Below are 17,918 nucleotides of genomic sequence, written 5' to 3' on the forward strand. Positions count from 1 at the left end.
TAAGAGTGTCTTGTTTTTGTCTGCCTCTGAGTGTCTGTGTGTATTTTCCCTGTGTGTGTTTGTGTGTGTGTGTATGTGTGTGTATGTTTCTCTGTGTGTGTATTGTTGATCCGTGTAGGAAGAAAGATATTAAATGCGTTTTTGAGGCAGACCTAAATGACCCATACAAATCAGCTGAATCCATCACTTGTAGTCTCACAACCACAAAATAATACATTTCTCAGAATGTCATAGTCCCGTGTATGTGTGTATGTGACAGCTTCCTGTAAAAATACAGACTTGCGGCCCTGAATAATGACGAGGCTGCCTTCTAAATACAGCTGTGCTTATGCTACACACATACAAATTCATACATGCGCAGAAACACACTCCCACAAAACACTCGCAAATACCCAAGTCATGAACAAAACGGTCGGGGTCCATTCACAAGTGCTGTCTTTGTGCGGGTGAGTGTTCTTCCAAGTGTGTGTGTGTGTGTGTGTTTTCTCGGGCGTGTGTGACACCAGGATGGCTGTTTTGTGAGCTTGAAGAGGAGTAATGGAGGTGAACGGAGGTGAAGTTTACTAAACACAAACAGAGGGACGTGTCATTAGGGCTCCGCCGGGCTTCTCTGATGTCTGACAGCGCGACACAAAAGAAGCTCAGGAAACGAAGAATAGAAAAGGGAAAAATACCAAATACTCCAGCAGCTATCTTGTGTGTTTGTTATACAGTAAGTAGCAGATTGGAGACTGCAGCTGTAGGCATGTGTGTGGTGAGAGTACGCTTATGTGTGTGATTGTGTGTACGCGTGCATGTGTGAATTGTTCAAAATGGAAGTCTGCTTTTGTATTTGTGTGTGTTCTTGTGTGTGTGTGTGTGCGAATGGTGGTGTGTGTTGGAGTGGTTGTGTGTACACGTGTGTGAGTGTGTGAGTGGTTGGGTGTAAAAATGTGTGTGTGTGTGTGTTTGGCATACACCACATACTTAATGCGATCTCCAGAACTGGATGAGTCCACAGTTTCATCTGGACTAATAGGAAACGACAGCAAGGACCAATCAGAGGTTGGAATTCCCCTGCATCTCTACCAATTAGGATGCCCCGCTGTGCCTCCTATCCTCAGTACCAATGTGTGTGTATGTGTTTGCTTATTCTATTTGAAGCCAGGTTTGTGTATGTTTGTGTGTGAGTGTCCTCAGTACCCTGTGTGTGTGTGTGCATTTGTGTGTGGTCTTTGTCATGCCTATTCTATTTGAAGCGGGAAGAAGTGTGTGTGTGTGCATGTTTTTTTGTGTCTCTGTACATGATTTTATTTCTGCCTCCCTGCCTGCCTGTCTCTCTGTCTCTGTCTGTCTGTCTGTCTGTCTGTCTGTCTGTCTGTCTGTCTGTCTGTCTGTCTGTCTGTCTGTCTGTCTGTCTGTCTGTCTGTCTATCTGTCTGTCAACATTGGTTTACCATAAGTGTTTGAGTGTTCATGCGTACTATGTACCGTGTGTGTACTCACCATATTTGTGTGCACATGTATGTATGTATCTATGCAAGCACACATTGAGAATGTGGTCCAAATGCTACCCTTAAATGTGTACTCACATTGTAGATCACAAAGCAAGGACAGATGAGAACATATAGTTTAGAAGGCCATAAATAGTCTGAGAACCTATGCATGGTCACAGCTGCCAGTCTGTATTACAGGCTTCCAATGTCTTTTCCCTGGGATCTGATGGCCCTGACAGAGATCTGCAAGAGGGGAACACCGAACAGTCTCCTTCTGGAGAGTCGGCCATTCTGTCCTCACAAGCCTGTGGGTTCTGATAGGCTTGTCCTCATACAGAGAGTCCCAACAAGGCTGTAATCATGTGCTTCTGCCTGCGTGTGAATGGTCTGCTCGTGTGTGTGCTTGTGTGTGTGTGTGTCTGTTTAGGTGCGTGTTGGTATGGAGCAGGAGAAGGCAGGTGAGGGCGACCTGCGGATGACACACCCTCATACTCTCCTCTATACCGGCCCTCTCAACAGCCATGAGTGGCCGCTTCTGATTGTCAACAACTAAATTTAGAACTCAAAGGACCATGATGCTCTGCAGGAGCGACTACCGTTCTCTAATCACCAACCTGCGAGCTTGTAATTACTTACTTAATCATTTATGCTGTTGTGCCTGTTTGAAATGTCTCTCTGGGCGGCGTGAAGGATGCGCAGATCAAAGCGGGTGGAGTCATTAAAGTTAGCTCATGAGGCCGGCGTAATCTTGTAATCATTTCGGAGGTGTAATTACTGGCTGCCGCTGCTGCTGCTGCCGTGCGTGTCAGTTGGGATGGCTCCTGCTTGGCTGAGGAGCAGACAGGAGCAGGCACAGTCATTCACCTGCAAACCACCATGACCAAACATCTCTCTCTCTCTCTCTCTCTCTCTCTCTCTCTCTCTCTCTCTCTCTCTCTCTCTCTCTCTCTCAAGAGATAGTTGACAGCAGGGTTAAGACGTTCACCAAATAACACACACCCTTCCAACCAATCTCTCTATCTCTCTTTGACCAGCACACGTGTGTGCGATTCATCTGGTCAGTATCACCTCCCTAAATGTTAAGGTCACGAAGCTCACAATTGTGGAGCTTTGCTAGCGCCATCTACTGATGAAGTGTAATTACTGCATCATTTAACAGCCCGTCGCCTGTCCGGGTGGGTTAAGCTGCGTCTCTAACGCCACCTAGAGGCCATTTGAAAAGGCAGGAAGTTAGGAAGCATCCAGAGATTCCTCGCTACTTTGATCAGGTTGGGCGTTACCCTCTCAAAAATATTATCATAATAGCATTTTGCATGATTTGAAGATAAAATGCTAATTTGCGAGGAAGGCTAAATGTTTAGATTATCATGTAGAGTGTAAGGAGAAAAAACTTTTTAGTTGCTGTCAGGAGAAACTTTTTTTAGTAAAGTGTATGCGCAAAAAGTTAAGGTGTGAACCCTGTCCGTGTTCTTCATTTTGTCTGTCAGCATCTAATTAAATGCTGTTTCTATTTCAAAATCTTGATCCTGCTCACGGTCTCGTGAACTTCTTGTGACCTCACACGCAGTTAATGTGCACATCATGCAGCACGTCGAACAGACAGACCTGCGGGGATTTCAAGCTGCAACGGAGTAGGCTACTTTAACGTGACCCACGTGAAAGATTTGCTCTTCGTTCCGTGAAGGTGCGGACATTTAAATCTTAGAACGATTATTTCCATCTGCTATATTCTCCCGCTGCTCCTGCCTGCATATCAATCCGTTCTTTTACCCCGGGGATTACCGACACGGCCCTTCCCTGACTAAACCCGTTAACTAGGCCCAGTGAATTCTCTAAACGTGCGTTGGAATCAGCACTAATAACCATCAACTTTAGTTTAATCAATATAACGGATGTTCTCTGATCTGTCTAAAGACTATTACATTGTTTACACACTTTTCCTTGTAGCTCTAAATGCCATCGTAATCAATATTCGATCAAGCACTGTTGGAACTTAATCATAAAGTAATTTATTAGGCCCTATATAAGGAAGTTACAACAAATTATTTGTGTAGTTGCCCGTGACCTAAGGTAACCAAGATGCCACCAGTTGTAATGGGAAACATTTTATTTATCGAGCCATTGTGTTTGATAAATGCAGCGCTAGAAACAGACCAGATGTATATTTCTTGTGTGCTTATGGACTTCACATTGCAATAGTACGAAGATAATTCTTCCCAGTCAGAAGAACACTAAGAACATTCAGAAACATTCGAAAGAATCCCAGTTTCCCAAAGCTCTGGAACACTTATAAGATTGAGACACAGTCCTATGCACCCAGCAAAGTGGAAATGACTACTGAATTCTCTCATCTGTGTATCAATCTGTATAAAAATGAAAAAATAACACTGTATTCAAGTCAGAATGACCTTCATGATAGAAGTGTTTCTTCATTCAGAAACATGCCTGATCCGAACACACACACACACACACACACACACACACACACACTCACAAATCTCTTTCAACCTCAAAGCTACAAGGTATAGACCATTCTGGAAAAGACACACCACATGTCAGATGCTTCACATTTCTCAGAGGAACATGTTCATACAATGCTGAGTGAAAGTACATCTTCAGTCATCAAGGGGCCATGATCCACAGTATCCCATCCGTGTCACGTTGCGATACACATTCTGTCCGTTCTCCCGCCAGAGTGAGGGTGTGCGTGCATGTGCGTGTAAGAGCATATCCAAACGTGGGGCGCGCATGTGTGCGCGTGAGTGCGTGTGGAGGGTCACAGTTTGGTCATGGGGATGTGGAGGTTGTTCCAGGGTCCCATCCACAGCTCCTCCTCGTCCGATAGCGTGCGCTCGCTGTGGTTCTCCAGCGCCTCTCCCCCGCGCTCTTCCTCCTCCTCCGTGTTATCCACCGCCGACTCCCTCTCCTCGCCCGCCTCCCCCTCTCCCTCCCCCCCCTCCTCCTCCTCCTCTCCCTCCTCCTCCTCCAGGTTCCTCTGCATGCGCCCCCACAGGCTGCCGGTTGCCAGGTTGGAGCGCGAGGCCAGGCTCTCCAGTCCGGAGAGGCTGGACCCCAGAGAGCAGCTGGAGAGCGCCGTGTTCACGGGCTTGTCGGCGGCCCTGTTGGCGCGGAGGGAGGAGCCAGAGGCGGCGGGGGCGGGGCTTCCCAGGGGCAGCCTCTCCTCCTGCGTGGCGGCCATCTTGTCCAGCTTCCTGAAGTGCTTGGCCAGCCGCGAGCTGACCGAGGGGGAGGAGCCCCCCTTGATGTTGTTGACGTGTGTTGGCGCGGAGACGGCATTGGCGCCCGGCGCGCGGCGGGTCCGTATGACGGAGCCGTTCTGGGCCAGGTACACGCTCCCGTTAACGTGGCTGTTGGACAGCCGGTTCCGGTGGACGGACTCTGGGGCGCTGTCGTCCCCGGTAGAGCTGGTCTCGTACTCCCGGTCCACCACCAGCTTGATACGCTTCTTCCTTCCGTACTGAAAACAAACACGTAAACAAACTGGTCAACAGACAAACCCCCCCATGACATCATGTTGTATGGCTACGTAGTTACATCATAGATGGAGCAAGGCAGACGCACAGCACAGCGCACACACCTGAAGAGAAAGGAGAGAACACGTTACAGGACACGTGTATGTGTGTGTGTGTCAGAGAGAGTTAGTGAGGGTGAACTCTGGCGTGTGTGTGTGTGTGTCTGTGAGAGATGTAGCGAGGGTGTGTTATTGTGTGTGTCTGTGTGTGAGAGAGAGGTAGTGAGTGTGGGTTCTGGTGTGTGTCTGTGTGTGTGTGTGTCTGTGTGTGTGTGAGAGGAGGAGGGAGTCAGTCAGTCACTGAGCTACTCTGCTTTGTGTCTACGCCACACAGAGAAGCAATCACGCCACGCTGAGGTTTCATAGGGGAGCATGAGACTGTCGCCACACACAGAGAAGCTTTCAACAGCTTAGAAGCCTGCTGGAAATGCATCTGCAGAGAAAGACAGTCAACAGAGATAGTGTGTGTGTGTGTGTTTGTACCAGGAAGAGAGAGAATGAGGTCAGGAGGGGGCATGCAAGCCATTTAGATGCTTCAGATTCAAAGCACGCAGAACTGGAAAAATTACAATAATAAGTTCCACTCAGATAATGAATTCAAATGCAATCCAGGCATTCTGAAGATCTTACTTAATGAATATGAATTTCATTTAAGATGTTATGCCTTCGTTTGCATTTCAATCATCCCTCTCTTCCTCATCCTCTTCCTCTGTGGTCTCGGAATGGTCTCCATGGCTACGGCTGCTGACGGTCCTCTCCATGGTAACCTCCTCCTCGTCATCCTCAGTGATAGGAGATAGGTCGCTGGAGGTGTCAGTCATACCAGTGCTCGTGTCTGTATGGTAGCTGGAGCCACTAAAGCCCCGCCTCCGCCCAGCAGAGACGGCTGATTGGCTGGTACTGGAGTGCCTGGATGTAGACTCCCCATGGCTTGGCCCTTTCTCTTCCTCCTCTCCCGAGCTCTCCTCCTCACCGTCGTCCTGGGTGGTGTCTATTGACCCAGATGAGCGTGTGTGTGTGGAGGTTCTGGGTCTGGGTGTCCTGTTGGACCCAGAGGGGCTCGTGTCTGAGGAGGACTTCCTGCCAGAACTTCCCAACGTCCTCGTCCTACTGGAGGAGGAGGAGGAGGTGTGGGAGGTCGATGTTGGGCCTTCCCCACTTTCCCCTGACGTCACGCTCCCCTCTTCCTCACTCTCTGATCCTGACCCAGATTCCTCCTCTTCCTCTGCGGTGCCAGGCAGGCTCTCAGCCTCCGACTCCTCCTTTTCGGTCTGGGACTCCTCCCCCTCCGTCTCGGACTCCGCCTCCTTCTCCGAGTCAGAGTCGGTCTCCGTCTGCGACCGGCTGTCCTCTTCAGAACCCCCCAGTTCTCCCCCCTGCTCGTCATCCGAGTCCGGAACGTTCTCCCGGCCCACGCCGGAGGACGGAGAGCCGCTCCTGTCGGAGTAGCCCTCGTCCCGGACCCCCAGCCCGGCGCCGCCCGCCTCCGTCTCGCTCACCTTGGCCTCCCTCGGCCCCCCTTGGCCTCCCCCCTGCCCCCTGCTCTCCTCCCCTGCCGCCCTGGACACCCGGGACACGTACGCAGACACGCTCCTCTCCCCCACCGAGCCCCCCTGCCCCTCCACGCCTCCCCCCCTCCCTTCCTCCCCCGCGGCACCGGCGGGTCTGCGGGGGAGGGTCAGGCGGGTGAGGAGGGCGGAGCCCAGGCGCAGCATGGCCGAGGGCCGGGGCTCCTCCTCCGCGGCGGCGGTGCTCTGGAAGTAGCTCCCATCGATGTCCAGGCTGCCGGCCCGCCCCGGAGGCACGCCGCCCCCCTGCCCTGTGGCGCCGAGGGGGTGGACCCGGGCTTTGTTCCAGGGGGGGTGGAGGGTGGGGGGCAGGCCAGGTCCCGAGCTGGGGGTCTTGGTCCCGGACACAAGCAGCCTCATCACAGCCTTGAGCCTTGAAACGGCTGTGGAGTCCTGGGGGGGTCCCTGGGAGTATGTGGCTCTGGACGGAGTGTGTGGGGCTTGGTCCTGCTTGCCGCCGGGGGCCTGCCTGGGGGGGCCTCGGGGGCCAGGACCCGGGTGGATGTAGGGAGGGGGTGGAGCTTTACCACGCCCACGACCACGCCCTGCAACCTGTGACATGACACCCACTTAAAGACACTGAGGTTGTCTGGCTCAGCCTCAGATCAGAAACAGCAACACAACAGGCATCACATGGCATTTTCAACAACACAAAACTCTTGAGACATGTCTGTCCAAGACAGCATCACCGCACACAGGGCCTGAAGCCGCCTCCTCCCACACCTCAACCAGGAAGTGAGTCAGCAACCTGAGCAGGTCTAACACAGTGTCTGGGGGTCAAAGGTCATACCTCTCCCTCGGACTCCTGGGGGCTGTAGTAGTAGCTCCCGTCGTCCTCCACCACCACCTCTCCGTACTCGTCATACAGACCGGTCGGAGAGATCAGCTTCCTGCGGCTGCCGTACTGGGGAATGTCATACCTGCAAACACACACACACAGTGGGGAGCAGGTAAGCAGTAGGTCAAAGGTCACTGATTAAGAGCTCCGAGGGCTCCTGGGGACGCAGACACCGTCCACATGAACACCTGTGACGACATCATCAGTCCGCGCCACAGACGCACACCCTGGCACTGTGTCTGTGGGGACCGGGGTATAGAGGAACACACGTACACAAAGGCTGTCTTTCTCCAGGCTTTTCTTTTCCATGTCTTACTCAACACACAGTCATTCACTCTCACACACACAAACTCAAACACTCACCCGTGATCATAATTGTAGTAATCCTGAGTGTAGTAATCTTGTCCAGGGTCGATTCCAGACTCCATAGAGAGCTCCTGAAAAAAAAGAAAAACCTCTAATTAAGAAACAACCTCTATTCTGTCAGCGTCTATATATACTCTCACATTCTCTATATATTATCTGTCTCATTATTCTCTCACATACTGTTTCAGCCTCTATAGAAAAGAACAGAGGTATAGAAAAAAGGCAGGAGGAAGCGAGAGGAAGTAGAGATCAATAGAAGACAGAAAGGAAGAGAAGAGTGAAAGGAGAGAGAGGGAGAGCAGTTCTCATACCTCCGGTCTCAGCAGGGCCGGTCTGAGTAGCTGTTGTTGCTGCCAGAGAAAAGCGAGAGAAGACAAAGAAAGAAAGAAAGAAAGAGAAGAGAGAAGGGTTCATACAAGAGAGAGAGAGAGAGAGAGAGAGAGAGAGAGAGAGAGAGAAGAGAGATAGAGAGAGAGAGAGAGAGAGAGAAGAGAGAGAAGAAAGAGATAGATAGAAGGAAAAGATAAAAGAGAACAAAGGAGGAAGCGAGGAACAAGAACAGCCAGACACAAGACAGAAGAAAAAGATAAGTGGACGTTTCATTAAAGAGATAAAGCCTGGATGTGGATATGGATGGAGGGAAGCCTGCACTGAAACATAGAGAGAGAGAGAGAGAGAGAGAGAGAGAGAGAGAGAGAGAGAGAGAGAGAGAGAGAGAAAGAGAGAGAGAGACATGTGTGTAGGTCAGGGGAAGTTTGGAGGAGAAACAGAGGGATGAAAAAAAATAGAAGCATATGAGAGGGAGATGAAGGGAGATGAAGGGAGTTTCATAGACAGAGACAGACACAGATGGGCGGGGGATGACAGCGTACATCTTCAGCACGCATCTCTCCCCCATCCCCTCATCCAATCAGCAGACACCCCCACACCAAACACGACATCACAGCTTCCTTTCCGACGGCCTATCAGACGACGTGTCTACTGACAGCATGTCAACCGGCAAATGACTGGGAGAAATAGACGTTCTCAAAGGAGGCGGTGTGTATGTGTGTGTTTGCGTGCACGTGAGTGCGGTGTGTACGTGGGCTTTGTGTGTGTGTGTGTGTGGCAGGGTGCAGTTTGTGTGTGGTGTGAGTGTCTGGTGTGTGTGTGGCAGGGTGCAGTTTGTGTGTGGTGTGAGTGTCTGGTGTGTGTGTGTGTGGCAGGGTGCAGGTTGTGTGTGTGTGTGTGTCTTGGAGACTCACCTCCTGAAGGCCATACCCGCGCCTGTGGAGGAGACACAAAATATTTATTTCTCTAATGTAGAAATCAAGTCGACAAGGTGTAGGTGATAGAGAGCCAGACTCACACCCTGGCTGCGCCACGGTTTCTCTTAGTGCTCAGGGAATTGGACCCTTAAATCACAAAGCTGCGTGGTCTCTCTAAAGCAGATATTTCAGTTCCTACTACATATGAGCTGTCACATCTGAAAGTGCCTTGAGGGCTGCAGTGTGAAACTTGTTACTGGGTTTATAAACCTGCCCTGCGGATGAGAGAGGGAAGAGAGAATGAAAGGGGGAAGAGAGAGAGAGAGGGAGAGAGAGACAAGAGAATGATGCACACAGAGGGTTACACCATAATAACTTTACTAAAGGGACATAACAGTTTTATAGTTTCTAATCTAGCATATTCATAATCCTCCACTGGGTTGGCAGTGCTTTTAGGGTTCAAACTATGTAAATATTGTCTTGGTTGGCTTTGTATATAAAGATGTAACTCAGCTACGGAAACTCACAACCACCTCCCATAATGCAACACACCCCAAGGTCACAGGTCAGTAGTGTGACAGGAAGTGGCTGGGTACTTGATCAGGCCAGATGGGTGGTTATCTTTGACAGTACCACAACCTTCAGAGATCCATGGCCACATCACACAATACAATGTGAGATGAGATATGAAGAAAGAGAAGATATTAGAAGTGAGAAGAAGAGATTAGAAGAGAAGAGAAACTACTTAGTGAAAAACATTGCAGGAATTAGAATTCCCTCTGGCGTTGTGGTGATCATGGGGAGGTAAACAAGACTGTTGTTCTGTAATGCCAGTGTAATGAGCAGCTCAAATGAAGATGTATCACTGAACAACCACTGGTGACTTTCAGAGGACTTTGAGCTTCCCTCAGCGCCCCCTCTCCCTCCTCCCCATCCTCCTTCTCCTCCCTGCTGTGCTGGAGATATGGTCTTTGTCTCTGTGTGTGTGTGTGTGTGTGTATGCGTGTGTGTCTCAGTAGGGAGAGGGCGTGCTCTTTAAGATGTACACTGTATACACCCGGAAACATGTTTTGCTTCAAGAGAAGGTGGGTGTATATTCAGAGCTGATGGGAGAGGAGAAAGGAGGAGAGAGGAGTGGATGAGGGGAGAGGATGGATGGAAGGAGGAGAGTGGAGCGGACGAGGGATGAGAAGATGGACGATGAGGGGAGAGGATGGGTGGAAGGAGGACAGAGGGGAGGATGGGGGAAAGTATGGGTGGAGAGTGGAGGACTGTCTCTGTTCAGTCTGAGCTGAAGCTGCTCCGGCAAGGTAGCAGCATGGCAGACATGCTCTCTCTCTTTCTCTCTCTCTCTCTCTCTCTCTCTCTCTCTCTCTCTCTCTCTCTCTCTCTCTGTCTCTCTCTCTCTCTCTCTCTCTGTCTCTCTCTCTCTCTCTCTCTCTTCCCCTTTGTCTTTCTCTTCCTCTTCTTTTCTCTCTTTTACTCTCTGTCAGTCTGCAACTCTTTCTTGCTCTCTCTCTCTCTTTTTCCGCGTGTCGATTGGAATGTGCAGCAGGTTGGAGAACTGAGGAGTGTGTAACAGAAGACAGGCCAGATGGGAAGAAAGAGCCTAAGAGAAACAATGGACAAGAGAGAGAGGGACAGACAAGGAGGCAGACTGAGGAAAAGAGGGAAAGAGACAGAGAGATAGTATAGTAGAGAGAGAGAGTGTAACAGAAACAGTGAAACTCTCCAGAATCTTTTCTTTGAATGTTGTTATTTAAAGGGCCATTAGTAATTACAGGGCAGACTATAGGGATTCACCAACTATTCATGGTGTATTTACACTGACACATTCAAATAAACTAACATGCAATGTCTTTCTGAAAATAATGTCCTTGAAAAATGAACACATAAAAACAACACAGAAACAAAGACAACATCTGGGATTGAAGACCGAAAAGTCCAAATGACACAAAAGGAAAAAAAGTCTCTGATGAAATGATGAAACAGTGATGAAGGGGGAGAGGTATGTAGAGGGAGAGAGACAGAAAGGATAAGAAGAGAGAGAGAGAGAAAGATCACATGATTGCTGAAGGGAAGCGTTTCTCCAGCTCCTCCACTATGGAGTTCATGTTGGGGTGGGGCTGCGGGGCCCGGGGGGAGGCGGGGGCCGGGGGAGGGGAGGGGGCCCGCTCCAGGGGCGTCTCCAGATCCGCGGCGTCCAGGGAGTCCAGCGACTCCATGGACGCCTGGCTCTTCAGCATGCTCTTCAGGGGGTTCTGCTTCTGGTCGATCTGGCTGTACATGTTGGCCACCGACTTCTCCAGGGCCGCGATGTTGGGGATGGTCTTCAGGATGCCCCTCAGCTCCCTCTTGGGGGCCTCGGGTTCGGGGAGAGGGGGCGGCGGGGCCCGCAGGGACACGGGCCTCAGCGTGGTCACGGCAGGCAGGGGCGGCAGGACAAAGGCCGAGGGGCGATCGGGGGAGGGCGAGCCGGGTGGCGGGAGTGGAGGCGGGGGCGGCGGGGCCGGGCCGGGGGGAGGCGGAGGGGATGGCGGGGGAGGGGGGGGGTTGCGGGGGGAGGGCGGGGGAGGGGGGGGGGCACGGGGGGAGGGCGGGGGGAGGGGGAGGAGGGCGGGGGAGGGGCGGGGACGGCGGGGGGGTCCGGGATGATCTCCAGGCTGACCTCGTAGGGCCCGCCGGCCGGGGCGGAGAAGCTGGAGCTGAGCCTCCGCAGCATGGGCGGCGTGGGCTTGCGGCTGGGCGGCGGGGTGCCGCCGTCGCTCTGGGTGATCACGATGCTGGGGGGCCCCTCCGGGAGCACCGCCTGTGGCGGGGGCGGCGGCGGGGGCGCGGCGAGCGGCGGCGGCGTCGTCTGCTGCGGGCTCCCGAACACGCAGAGCAGGAAGTCCGGGGAGAGGGAGCCCCGCGAGTCCCGGCTCTGCCTCTGCCTCATCTCCTGCAGCTGCTCAAACTGCCTGGCCTGCTCCTTCACCGTCAGCTTGGGCCCCAGCGCCGCGTCCTCGTCCTCCTCCAGCTCCCCGTCCAGCCCCTCGTCCCGGCTGGCCCGCAGCTCCGACTGCAGCAGCTCCAGCTCCCACTGGACCGGGTCCATCACCACCTGGCGCCTCAGCGACGCGTACATGTCCCGGCGCCGCAGCCTGGAGGGCAGGGTCCAGCTGTGGCCTCCCCCTGCTCCTCCCCCACCCCCACCGCCGCCGCCTCCGGGGGAGAAGCGGAGGAAGGAGTCCCGGAGGAGGCCTCTCCTGGGCAGGGAGCCGCTCCCCAGGAGGTCCTTGCGCCTCTGGCTGCGGCCCAGCGTGTCCGGGCTGCTCAGGGTGCCGTCGCAGAACAGCGGGTTCTTGGTGGTGAGCGGGTTCTCGTCCGACAGGAAGGTGATGTTGGACTCGGACTTGGGCATGTTGTTGAGGAGGATGCCGTTGGCGCTGGACTGCTGGTGGGCGGCGATGGCGCGCGAGGCGAAGGTGCTGATGAGACGCTGCCGGTCGCCTTCCTCCAGAACGCAGCGACGGCTGCGGGCGAGGGCGGCGGGGCGGGGGGGAGGGCGGGGAGAGACAGCACAGCCCAAACGTGATAAGATGGAGGAAAGGCGAGAGGTGAAGGATGAACGGATAAGGGTGGAGAGCTACGTCATTCCAACCCTGCGCTGGCACAACAAGGGCAGGTGGCTTAGCGGGTGAGCGCGTTCGACTGCCAATCTAAAAGCTGCAGGTTCAAATCCTCATCTGTGCATTGCTCAGGCTAAACGTGTCTGCTAAATAAATACGCTATCAAATGCGTTCACAACACTGCAAAACACCCATATAAACCAGCAGATCATTTCTAGATCCCTCTAGCACCAGTGAGAAGACTCGGCATTCTGTACTAACACGTTCCACAGACACGATCCAGCCCTACGAGGGTTGGAGGAGATCTAGAGGCTAAAGACTGAAGCTAAAACACACACAACATACGATCCTCTGTGACATCCCCTTACCTCTCTCCTCTCCTAGCATTTGTTAAAGAGCAAAACACGACACATTAATCCAGAGTCTCCACAACTGGCAACAGCTCTGATCTGCACTATAGACGGTGGGGTTCACTACTGAAGTGCAGTAGGCCGTTATACTATGGGACAATGGAGAGGATTTACCATTGGCATGCTAATCCTAATCAGTGAATCAAATCTGATTAAGTCTACCAATCAGGATTTAGGCATGCCAAAGGTAAATCCTTCAATATCTCCCATGCTACAGACACCTTCACGCTAATCAGAAAACTATATTCTACACACACGGGTACCGCTACACTCATGCTACGGCAAGTCTACAAACACCGACACACCATTAGCTATGCTTTTACACACAAGCACAAGCTATAGAAAGAAGCAGCGCTAACGCTTAAGCTAGCACAGTTCTAAAGAACATCCGCACATGTACTCACTTCAGTCTGGAGTCCAGGGAAGGATGGAGGAGAGCAGAGGATGGACAGATGAAGAGGAGAGAGAGACAGGTGAGTGTGGGGGGGGGGGGGAAGCACGGACAAGAAGGATCAGCGATGAATAAGACAGACGAGTGTGCGGACGTGTTCCCGAACCCTCGTAGGTGTGCTGGGTAATCGTAGCCTACTGGACATGACATGTGGTTTGGTTGGTGGCCTACCTGCTGTAGGGGAATGCTGTTGGTGGTTACATTCTCTGGGTGTGTGGGGGGAGGGGGTGGTGGTGAGGGGGGGTGTTGTGAGTGCATAGGGAGTTTGACTACACTGTTGATGAAGGATCGGAACCAGGCCAAGCAGACCTGGGATCAGCTGGTGACAGAACCACATTCTCCATCCCAGCCCAACCCGGTGCATCCCAGCCTGGTCCAGCCCAGCCTAGCTCGGTACAGCGCAGCCTAGCCCAGTTCATCCCAGCCCAGTCCAGTTCATCCCACCCCACAACACGAGGTCTATTCACTGCCTAGCGGCAGCCGACACAAACACACAGGCGTTCAAGCACTCAGCATCTTATCGATTGACTTAATTATGTTCCCCACAGGCCTTATGAATTAGGGGCCAAATTTGTTTGAATTCTCTTTAATTGACGTTCATGTCCTGCTGTGGTTTTCCACTGGGCTATGCATGCAAGCCTCGTTCAAAGGTCCATCGCCCACCATAAGACAGGAACTTCCCATTCCAGATATTCCTAGCACGCTGTGCCTTGTTATGCTAATGCCTGCAGGAAATCTCAGAGAGAGAGGCTGCAGATGGGGAAAGCACAACTTCCTTCCTGTCACGTCGGCATGGAGACGGTGCGAGGCGAGACGACACATAGAACACGGAACACCACATCCGCAGCACCGGGCACTCGGAACCAGAACCCACCCTCATGGTAGCGTGGAGAAGTCGTCAAAACGATAGATCCGATTCAGCCCAGCACAGCTTACAGCACAGTACGTCAATAAAAGTACCGGACAGGAATTGAACCCCAAGTCCCCTGAATCCAACCAATGGACAACCTCCTGGGATAACTGGCTGAGCTAAAGCTTCAGGAACCAAGGAGCCTTGTCTGTAGACCTGAAGAGGCCTGTGCGCCACCTTTCCCCTCTCCTCCCTCACACGCTGACTCCCCCCCCCCCGACACTCACATGGTGCTGTCTCCAAGCTCCTCGTACAGGTTGTTGGTGGGGGCGCCCACACCCTTGCCGCTTGGCAGGGCCATCTGAATGCGGGCTGTCTTGGCACACTCTGCCTGGCGCCTGGGTCGGAGGAGGAGGGAAGGGGTTTACACACGGTTACCCAGCCCCCAATGGATCGTCACTGACAGAGATTGTATGTTGTTTAAATAGTATTCCTACAGCTGACACATTGAATACATTTCACGTTGAAATATCACATCACGTATTGTAAATCCAAGAGTTGACATGACCTGACCCAACCTGAAAAATTGTATTTTGCTTTTTATCTGAGCTTTTCACATTGTCGTTATGTTGATATTTTTCTACTCAATTGGAAGTGTACTTCAATTTATATTGTATAAACACATATGTATTGACAACTTCAACATAATGTGAGTATGTTTGTGCTTATACTTTGTACGTGTAATTTAAGTACAATATTCTTTAGCTTGTGGTTATCAAAAATGTAACTAGTAAAACGAATATATGTTATACACCTTTCTTGCATTGTTACCTTCCGGTTTATTGTGGCAAGGCTTCAGAAAAAGTTGGGTTTTAAGTGTACTGCACCAATACAATTCTGAGAGGACACTTTTGAATAATACATGCAGACACACAGATGGATTTGCGATCTGGTACAAACTGGGTCTGACAGAACAATAAACTCAAAGAAAGCTATTTTGCCAAGTCATTTCTTATTTATACAGGCTAGGACTGCAACATGCGGGAGAAATGTGGAGAAATAGGCCTTCCTTCCATCAATAATACAGTATTTATTAGCACGCAGTATCGTTGCCCTCTCTGATCTCAATCACTGACAGTAGACAGACGGGGGAAGAAACAACACACAACCAAACACGTTTACCGCAGAAGACCAACATAATCATAATAAAGATGATGATACTCACTCTTTAAACCTGTTGATAATGACAGCAGAGAATGGAAGAGAGACAGAAAGAGAAACCGTGTGAGTCATAAGAAAGGTCATGTACAGAGACAGAGATCATTATTGTCATTGCCACAGTTGAATATTATGATCCCTGGTGCTGGTATAGAAACACAGATTGCTATGCTGCTTGTTTTCCCCTGCGGTGTCTCTGTACAGACAAGGGGACTGAGGCCAGTTACAGAGGATTCCGCTGTAAAGCAATGTGTCATCCGTCCGTTTACCGTTGTCCGCCACCTCCGCCTTCTCTCTCTCTCTCTCTCTCTCTCTCTCTCTCTCTCGCTCTCTCTCTCTCTCTCTCTCGCTCTCTCTCTCTCTCTCTCTCGCTCTCTCTCTCTCTCCCCCCCCCCCCCCCGCAGCGCCTGTACTCACTGCCTGTAGGTGACGATGACGATGAGGATGGCGGGGATGCAGCAGAGGATGATGATGATGGCGAGGGCGAGCAGTGCCCCCTCGCTGTAGCCCAGCGTCTGCACGGCCTTCCTCACGCTGGTCACCACATCCGGCGTGCGCACCTCCAGGATGCGCCCGCCGCGCCCCAGGTACGGCTGGAACTCCTTGTTGATGTCCAGCAACTTCCCGTCCAGGAACCTGCGTACAGGGAAGGAGAGGGGGAGGTTGACACCGGGAGGGGGTTGGGTGGTTTGGTGGGATGAAGGTGTTGTGCACCATATGTGTGTGCGTGCGTGTGTGTGTTCAGCCCGTGTTCATTTTTACAAGGAAATGGACAAACACTACCACAGCATTTAAAGCAACAGCACAATGTGGTCTTTGTTAGACCATTAGACCAACGGCTCACTGCTGGAAGACTGAAACAGGCAGAGCTGTGTGTGTTTCAGTGTGTGTGTCCGCGTATGTGTGTATGTGTGTAACAGAAAGGTGTATAACACATGTGTGTTTGTATGCATGCATGTGTGTGTGTCCGTATGTAAGTGCGTGTGTTCCAGTGTGAGTATGTGTGTGTGTGTGTGAGGCCGCAGGCTGCTGGGCAGTGAGTGGCAGAACTGGGGCTGTTGTCACAGGGGGGGGTCGACTCTAATGGACCTGTGAGCGTAGGCCAGCGTGTAACACAGAGCACAGTAATAGGCTATGTCAACCCTGAACCCCCCCCCCCCCCCCCTGCCCCCTCTGATCCCCCCTCACACACACACACACCCCGTCACACCAGTCTGCGTCCCTGCTAGAAGCACACTTCTCACAGCAGCTCCCCCCTCCACACACACACACACACAGACAGGTCACACACACCTCCCCTGACCTTCATCCTGCATAAGGGACGACCCTGCCCTAAAGCCCTCACTGAGTGTCACTTTAAATGTGTGTGTGCGTGTTGTGTGTAGGTGTCACTATGTGTGCATGCACATGTTACATGTGTATGTCTGTGTTTGTGTATGTGTGTTTGTGTGTGTGTGTGTGCTAGGGAAGGCAGGCTCCAGGCAAGCTCACTTGAACAGCTCCTGTCTGGAGATGGCTCTGTTGGTCAGAGGGTCGATGGCATACACCATCAGGTCAGACTTCCCATAATCCTCCTGCTCGAAGCCGTCTCCGAAGCGACGAGGCCCGATGGATTCCACCACCACCTTGGCCCCCGGGATCTGATCCTGCACGTACCGCTCCAGAATACTGGACACACACACGTATGACACACGCACACAAACATGCAGAGACACACACACATACAGGCATAGACACACAAAGAGACACACACACACATACAGGCATAGACACACAGATGCAGACATTCGCACACACATACACAGGCGTTAAGTGATGAACACACACACATTTCATTTAGCAGTCGTCAAACAGCAGGGGATCGTTTTATCCTAGAGTGCTGGTGATAAAAAAAATAAAAAAAGCAGTTGCGGTTATTCACGGCCCCAGGCCCTCCATGCCACGCTGAATCCTGTTCCTCCTGCAACACCTGCCTGCCACTGAAAGGGCCTGGAGTGAAGAGAGCTGAAGTGTTTTCTTCTCCCAGACACTCCGGAAGACGCCAGCGTCACACACACACACCCCAGCGGAGGAGGGAAATATCAGATCCGGCTCTGAGACGAGGATATGACATCTAGATAGGGTGCTTCACGGTAATTACACTGAGACGCGCGCAGACACCGAGATAGGAGCAATGAGAGAGATGTAGGAGATAGCGCAGACAAGGACGGGGCTGGAAATATCAAATGATACATGTCTGCCATAGACTGTCTACCGTACTGAGACGACTAGAGATCGATAGATGTCTATCACACCAGATGTGCAAGCCTGGATCAATAAAGGTATACTACACTGGACATGTTCTCTTAGCTAT

The 17,918-nt window shown here is 51.9% G+C and overlaps 2 protein-coding genes across 2 annotated transcripts in view; both read right to left on the reverse strand.

The window, feature by feature from the left end:
* Positions 1-3,989: 3,989 nt before the first annotated feature.
* LOC146259993 (uncharacterized) lies at positions 3,990-8,665 on the reverse strand. The gene is made up of 7 exons (XM_084670506.1): positions 8,651-8,665; positions 8,090-8,128; positions 7,776-7,849; positions 7,416-7,494; positions 6,257-6,292; positions 4,486-4,952; positions 3,990-4,008 (listed from the first exon to the last, which is right to left on the reverse strand). Exons 1-7 carry the CDS (start codon positions 8,663-8,665, stop codon positions 3,990-3,992), a joined length of 729 nt encoding a protein of 242 aa, XP_084526632.1.
* A 2,420-nt stretch (positions 8,666-11,085) lies between these two features.
* pcdh15b (protocadherin-related 15b) overlaps positions 11,086-17,918 on the reverse strand; it is a 63,958-nt gene continuing 57,125 nt past the window's right edge. The window contains 7 exon segments of the mRNA XM_084670507.1: positions 11,086-11,630; positions 11,633-11,808; positions 11,869-12,540; positions 14,635-14,745; positions 15,573-15,581; positions 15,983-16,201; positions 17,057-17,233. Coding sequence (XP_084526633.1) covers positions 11,086-11,630; positions 11,633-11,808; positions 11,869-12,540; positions 14,635-14,745; positions 15,573-15,581; positions 15,983-16,201; positions 17,057-17,233 — 1,909 coding nt within the window.

This window comes from Hypomesus nipponensis, chromosome 13, assembly GCF_054491055.1.
Source record: "Hypomesus nipponensis isolate SF chromosome 13, ASM5449105v1, whole genome shotgun sequence".
Taxonomy (NCBI): Eukaryota; Metazoa; Chordata; class Actinopteri; order Osmeriformes; family Osmeridae; genus Hypomesus; species Hypomesus nipponensis.